The 7,736-nt window shown below is 51.6% G+C and overlaps 1 protein-coding gene across 1 annotated transcript; it reads left to right on the top strand.

Annotated features, from left to right (window-relative positions):
* Window positions 1-5,465: 5,465 nt before the first annotated feature.
* On the top strand, window positions 5,466-6,428 carry LOC140905610 (olfactory receptor 52K2). Its single transcript, XM_073329120.1, has one exon. It carries the CDS (start codon window positions 5,466-5,468, stop codon window positions 6,426-6,428), a length of 963 nt encoding a protein of 320 aa, XP_073185221.1.
* Window positions 6,429-7,736: the final 1,308 nt, after the last annotated feature.

Genomic DNA, 7,736 nt, shown 5'->3' on the forward strand with positions numbered 1-7,736 from the left:
GCATTGCGAATACAGACGAACACAGCGGCTACTCTGAAACCTGCAATTAGTCTTTCATGATTTGATTGCAAATCATTCCTCAATTAACACAACATCAAACATTCTTTTCTACAGCCTTAGACACACACACGTGTGGCAACACCTTGTCGTCCCCTTTTCGCCCCTGTGGACTTGCACTACTTTTGTCATCACAACAGTCCAGTCTGCATCTCTTTGGTGACTTCGACTTATTTGTATAAATTCACTTCTCTGCAAGGTCTGTTTTTAAATACATTTCAGCAGAGCAGCCGTGGTCTCCCTGATTTCTTTCCAACCAGCAGCACAGCCTTCCTGCTGTAATACTGATCGGCAGTAAGGTAATTATCGGCCTCACACTGGTGTAAAATGTAGGAAGATCCCCACAACATGAAGGGCTCTGGCGGGTGTTGTGTGACAATTCTGGCATTTCCCAAACCAGAAATACCATCCATCAGCCCAGCATTTCTCATCGCCCTGCTGGATTCCAGGGCAGTGCATGGAGCATAGCAACAGGAGGTAGAAATTTTAACCGGCACTCTCGCTAGCTTTCAGGTTTCTTGCTCGTGAGTAACAGCCCGATACTGCATCTTGGAAGCCAGTGGGAGTTTTTCCACCGCCTTCAGTGGAAGCAGGATCAGAGCCACGGCCTCTTTGTCTCACTTTCCCCATCTCTGGAAGCAGATTAGCACTACTCACGCCTGTCGCCAGAGGAACTATGTACATCCAGGCAGAATGCCCAAGCTGTGCGGCTCAATGGGCCGGGTACGTGCTGCTTCACATGCCGGGGGCTTCGTGGGAAACGCAGGCTACTCGTGGGCGCAGAGCCCTGACAAAGTGGGGCCAAGCTCTCTTCAAACTCCGGCTCTCGGGTGCAGTACTGCTGATAGCAGCAGGGACAGGCAGCCAGAACGCTGCTGCTAAAGGGGCCAGGGACCTCCCGAGAGAACACACTTGCTGTGCTGGGGCATGTATCTGCCATGGCTAAGACCATGTGTCTGCCTGCACTGAGCACATCCAGGGAGGAGACACGTTCCAGCCCATCACTAAGGGACCACATCGGCAGCACAGAGGGGGCAGACAAGAACTAGAGAGGGAAGGGTTAAAAATTCAAAGTTAACGCCCCTCAGCTCCTGTTCTGGTTTTTACCAATATAGGGAAGCTTTCCTCAGGCAAATGACTGGTAATCAAATGCTGCAGCCCCATCTGCACAGGGCTTTACTGCAATTCATTCATTACCACGTGGGCTTCCATTTCTGGGGACTTTTTAAAATCTCCAACCTGTTTTGCATTTAAAAAAAAATTGCAATTATTTTGCATACAAAGTTAATGAGAGGCAGTTAGCTACGTAAGGGGCCAAAGAGTTGGCTGTGGGGGGCTATTGGAACCCACAATCAAACCTGTCTCAAGTGTGTGAAGAGGGACAAGGTCGGGGAGGGAGTATCTTTTATTGGACCAACTTCTGTTGGTGAGAGAGAGACCAGGTTCTGGGCCACACAGAGCTCTGTGTCTCTCTCACCGACAGAAGTTGGTCCAGTGAAGATATTCCTGCACTCACCTGGCCTCTCTAACAGCCTGGGACCAACACAGCTATGACAAGGCTGCATAAACTGCCTACGTTTATCAACAGGCCTCGTTCCTAAGCTGTGTCCATGCGGCACTGACTGGTCACACGCTGCTACTGGCTCTTCTCTTTGTTCCGGCTATCAGTAGCCAATAATACATTTTCATGTAAGCAACGGCTGGCAACTAGTTGCCACCGGACTATTACGTGCTTGCCAGGGGCAGGGGAAGTGGTCCCTGCAGTCCTCAATGGAAATGGAGGAGCGCACCCAACAACAGCTCTGTCTCAGATGCCATGTAAGTGTTTGGGAACCTATATGTAAGCGGGGGAATAGTCCCGCTGTTGTGGGGAACTTTCCTGGCTTCTGCACTACCCCGGTGAAGTGGGCTAGCGAAAGGATCTGAGTCCTCGCTCCCACTTCCTTTATCCAGGGGCCTCCCTGCCCTTGAGGACTCCCCTTCCACTCTCCTGTCTGGCAGAGTCCTCGTAACCCCAACAAGGCTGGGCCCAGGATTCCTGGGGGGCTCGACCCCCAACCCTGCGGTGGTCACCTGGGACAGGGGCTAGGCTGTCCCCACTCCGGGGTACTTTCTCTGCACCGGGCACTTCTCTGACCCACTGACCATTACATACAAGTTAAAGCAAATGCAAGTTATTTAATCGACAATTAATTTTTAAAAGAAAAAGGAATAATGGGAAAGGTGAAAGGAAACACATCACCCCGCTCTGTGGCAGGGAACATCACGAACAGTGTCTCTGGAACGTCAGGGCAGTTCACAGTCTGTTCCTTGTAAGTCCCAGGCCTCCTGCTCAGGCCCTGGCTGTGCTGCAGAGATGCTGTGGGTTGGACACTCGCTCTGGTGGTGGCCACACGCTCTCAGGCTCTCGGTGGTAGGACCCTTCTTCCCGGTGTCACCCCCGCCCTGTCGGGGTTACGATCCAAGCCTGGCCTGCAGAGCCCCTTGGCTGAGGCCTCTCCCTGTGCTGGGCCCACTGCCCAGGGTCCCCCTCGGTCTCCCCAGCTGCTCACTGCACCCAGCTCTGGACAGCTCCAGTCCCAGCTGCATCACTCGGTCTCTGCACGGCTGCTGCTGGTCTGCCTCCAGCTCCCTGGGCTGCTTCTCTGGCCCCTCTGCCTCTGGTTGCTCCAGCTCTGCTCCCAGGACAGGTCTGCTCTCTCTGGGCTGTGCCTCTGGCCCCTCTGGATCTGGCCCAGCTCTGCTGCCCAGCTCAGCTCAGCCCCCTGCGTTCTCCTTAGCTCGGCCCCACTCTGTCTGACCCAGGCAATTCCAGCTCACAGGGAGGACGGGACCCCCCTGGCCTCCTGACTCCCTGATTAGCCTGCCCGCCCCGTCATTCCGGCTGACCTGGAGCATTGGCCTCTCCCTGATTTCCCATAGACCCTTCCCCCTCTTTAGTACTGGGAGCTAGCAACTAAAACACCCCCACTGAATGTTAGTAAGGGGGCAACAGTCCCCTTACATATAGAAAGCGCTGGCCTTGGGCAGACGTGCGTTCATGCCCCCAGGGCAGGCCGGAAATGCCCTGGCCCTTTCCAGCTGGGAGCCACAGTTGCAGGGCACATGACAAGGGCAAACATGTGACCGACAGGACAGCACAGAAAAGACTCCCTGCAGAGGCAGGGAAGGAATTTTCTGCACAGGCCAAGGGGACAGTCTGCGTGGGGGGTGAGCCCAAGCAGGCCAAAGGGACGGGCTATTTCTGAACTTCCTGCTTTCCAAGGGCAGAAACTGATTCTCCCGATTCTGAGGGTCTAATATAGCGGGTGCGGGGAAGGGGCTGTGACTGGAGTCCCATGCGGGCGGGGGATGAGCATTCATAAGGAGAGAGTGAAGTAGTGGAGACAAGGAGAAACTGGCTACACAGCATCTCGTGTGGAACATGCATCTGAAGGTGCTTTATTGTACACGGCCAGAAGTGGTACAATGCCAGAAACCAGTGGGGCTGTCAGCGCTGCACAGGGGGTAACTTAATGCCAGTAACAGAGAAGCAGAGAAATTAAGTGGTTTTGCAGACACAGGCTTACAGGGTGATGGACGGGCATGGCCTTCCCAGCCAGCTTCCTCTGGCATCCACACACGCGCCGTCCCGTTGTAGGCGGGGGGGGCTGTGCTTGCGTAAATCAGCTACGGATCCAGCTCAAAGAACTCAGAGCTCACCTAGTTTATTACCCTACGGGCTCCATTCTTTCTACAATCAACTCTCAGAGAGAAAAATACCTGGACAACATTTTCACAGTAGTGACGTTGAAATAGATTGGGAACCATGAGGAAAGGGATAGATAATAAGACAGAAAATATCATATTGCCTCTCGATAAATCCATGGTACACCCACACCTTGAATACTGCGTGCAGATGTGGTTGCCCCATCTGAAAAAAGATATATTGGAATAGGAAAAGGTTCAGAAAAGGGCAACAAAAATGCACAGGGGCATGGAACGACTGCCATGTGAGGAGAGATTAATAAGATTGGGACTTTTGAGCTTGGAAAAGAGATGACTAAGGGTGGATATGATTGAAGTCTATAAAATCATGAGTGATGTGGAGAAAGTAAATCAGGAAGTGTTGTTTACTCCTTCTCATAACACAAGAACTAGGCGTCACCCAATGAAATGAATAGACAGCAGGTTTAAAGAAACAAAAGGAAGTATTTTTTCACGCAACACACAGTTAACCTGTGGAACTCTTTGCCAGAGGATGTTGTGAAGGCCAAGACTATAACAGGGCTCAAAAAAGACCTAGATCAATTCATGGAGAACAGGTCCATCAATGTCTATTAGCCAGGATGGGCAGGGATGGTGTCCCTAGCCTCTGTTTGCCAGAAGCTGGGAATGGTCGACAGGGGATGGATCACTTCATGATTCTCTGTTCTGTTCATACCCTCTGGGGCATCTGGCGTTGGCCACTGTCAGAAGACAGGATTCTGGGCTAGATGGACCTTTGGTCTGACCCAGTATGGCCGCTCTTAGATAGATAGATAGATAGATAGATAGATAGATAGATAGATAGATAGATAGATGTTGTCAAACTTTTAATTGTTTACATCCTTGATTACGTTCTTAACTTACAGCTCTGGATGCACCAGCTGTAATTTTCAATGATCAAACAGCTGCAATTCTCTCTGGTTCATTTTGCCATGGATGTATCAGGCCAGATTCACCCCTGGCCCAACGCACTGCAGTAGCTGTACAGGGGCAAAGGCTGATCAGGGAGTAGCCAGGGCTGTCTGCTGTCTCCAAAACATTATCTTATGTCCTCAGTCCTCATCTTCCTCTTCTTATCTCTGAGTCTGCGGTGGGATCCTCGTAGAGGCTCCTGGGTCTCCCGATTGCACTTGGTTCATGGAAGGTGACTGGGGAAAGAGGGCAGGGCATGGAAATCTCTGTGCCCTACTCTCCCCATCTGTCAGTACAATAGCAACTGTGGGCCCCAGCTGAGATCAGGGCCTCACCGTGGTAGGAGCTGTACATACACATGTGCATGCTAGAGAACCCTTTCCCGGAAGAGCTTACAAAGGAAAAAGACAAGACAGACAAAGGAAGGGGAAACTGAGGCACAGAGCGGGGAAGTGACTGGCCCAAGGTGACCCAGCAGCTCAGTGGCAGAGCCCATGACAGCACTCAAGTCTCCTAACTTGCTGTCCAGTGCCCTCCCTACTAGACCACTTTGCCCCTCCAGACCATGCTGCCAATTTAGGAGCGTAATTTAAGACACCGAGCTTTGAACGCTTTGGCCTGAATAAACCAAATAAGCTTGTGCTGGGTTTGAAAAATGTCCAGCATCCAGAAAAAATCCCAGCCCTTCAATTATTGTATTGCAGGGAAAGACCTTCTGCAAATCGATTGATCCACGACTGCAGTAGGTCATGTCAACCTTCAATCAGACCTGCCCTAACCCCTCTACGTTCCTGCTGACCGGCATCCCCAGCCTGGAATCTGAGCATGTCTGGATCTCCATCCCCTTCTGCCTCATGTATCTGATTGCTCTGCTAGGAAATGGTACTGTCCTCTTCGTTGTAAAGCAGGAGGAGACCCTCCATGAGCCCATGTACTATTTCCTCTCCATGCTGGCAGTCATTGATTTGGTCCTCTCAACTGCCGTTGTCCCTAAAATGCTGAGCATCTTTTGGCTGGATTCCAGAGAGATCAGCTTCGGGGCCTGCTTCCTCCAGATGTTCTTCATCCACACCTTCACTATAGTGGAGTCGGGGGTGCTCTTGGCCATGTCTTTAGACCGATACGTGGCCATCTGCAACCCCTTGAGATACAAGACTATCTTAACCAGCTCAAAGATTGCCCAGATTGGGCTGCTGTCCCTTGCTAGAGGAGTGGGGATTGTGACACCCATAACCTGCCTTCTAACCAGTCTGCCCTACTGTAAAACGAATGTCATCCCTCATTCCTATTGCGAGCACATGGCCGTGATGGAGCTGGCCCACACAGACACGGCAATCAGCCACCTGTACAGCATCATTGTGGCCACAGCCCTAGTGGGGACAGACTTCATCTTCATCACCTGCTCTTACGGCATAATCCTCCGCTCCGTCCTACGGCTCTCGACTCAGGAAGCGCGTCTCAAGGCCTTCAGCACCTGCGGCTCCCATGTCTGTGTCATCCTGCTCTTCTACTTGGGAGGGCTCCTTTCTATGTACCTGCATATTTTGCACCTCAGCCTTGCTCCTCACACCCAGGTCTTGGTGGCTGACCTGTACCTCGTTGTTCCCCCCATGCTAAACCCAGTCATCTACGGCATGAAGTCCAAGCAGATCCGGAAACGGGTCTTTAAGCTCTTTGGCCAAAGAAAGATCTTAGCAAAAGCCAGTATGTAGGGTGGCCACTGAGGCAGCCCCAGAATACTGGACCTCCCCTCCGTTGTCCCCGCCTTTGCCTGTGTGTCCCCGCCCCCAGCAGCATGATATCGCATGCACAGTGCGTGTGAGCTCACACCGGCAGGGGTGGAGCAACACACTCCGCGAAACAGCATCCTCCATGCATGATACCAGAGCTAACCATGGCTGGTTTGAGAGCAGCACCGGACAGGGGACAAAGCATACAGAACCAGGTCTGTCTGGCTTAAAACCCAATGAATGGCTTGCCTACCGGTATCCACCTGCTGACAGTACAGGGCCAGCTGCCAAGAGGTGCTGAGCAGCCCGACGCCCATTGAAGCCAATGGGACTAATCCTGAGGGGTTCTGAGCTATTACTATCCCCATCTGGCGTCTCAGCAGAGCTATCTAAAAACTCAGTCCACATTTTTGCAAACGTTTTTTAATGTTTGATTGGACCTTTTTTTCCCGGGGTTTCCTATTCCGAGGTGTTGTTTTAAAATGTCAGTGACATTTTTGGAAATTACATCAGTGCCATTTGTTTAAATCTCGATGGGTTTTTTTTAATGTCAACACCGTTTTTGGAAAGTTCCATGAGGGTCTTTTGAAAATGTTCTTTTGAAACTTCAGCCAGCTCTCTAGCTGGTTGAAAAATACCATGATTTCTTTGTCAAAATTTTTACTGGTTTCCAAAATTTGGGGAAAAAATTTCACCGTTATTTGAAAAATCAAAGATGTGTGACCATTCTGACTTGTCAGGATTTGGCCCCTGGTGCCTTGCAGGGGAGCATTTTCAAAAGCGCCACTTAAGGGTACGTCCCCGCAGCCTGCAGCAGTGAGCCTGCCAGCCCAGGGCTACAGACTGGAGCTCGGGGGGCTTGCGTTTCCGTGCTAAAAATATCTGTGTAGATGTTGCATGAGGGCTGGCACGAGGGCCTTGAAGCCTAGCGAGGGGAGCTGTGCTTCAGACCCTGAGCTCCGGCCCGAGCCACACCTTAGCACCACTGGCCACGCAGCTGTTCATAACAGGGCAGCACGAGCCGCACCAGCCGACATGTGTCAACCCGAGCTCAGACGTTCGCTGCCGCTGGCTGTGGAGACGTGCCACAAGTGACCAAGTCCTGTTGGGACTGATGGGTAAAATTTTCAAAAGTGATTGAGGGACACTGGGCCAGATTTTTAATGCTTGTTAGGTGCCTAAAGATGCAAAGGCCCCTGGATGCTTCTGAAAATCCCACTGGGGACCTACCTGCATCTTTAGCTGCCTAAACCCTTTAAAAATCTGTCCCAGAGGAGCCTAAGTCTCACT

Source organism: Lepidochelys kempii, chromosome 1 (genome assembly GCF_965140285.1).
Source record: "Lepidochelys kempii isolate rLepKem1 chromosome 1, rLepKem1.hap1, whole genome shotgun sequence".
NCBI classification, from domain to species: Eukaryota; Metazoa; Chordata; order Testudines; family Cheloniidae; genus Lepidochelys; species Lepidochelys kempii.

Coding starts and splice junctions, on each gene's coding strand:
- LOC140905610 (XM_073329120.1), top strand. CDS start 5,466: ATGTCAACCTTCAATCAGACCTGCCCTAACCCCTCTACGTTCCTGCTG.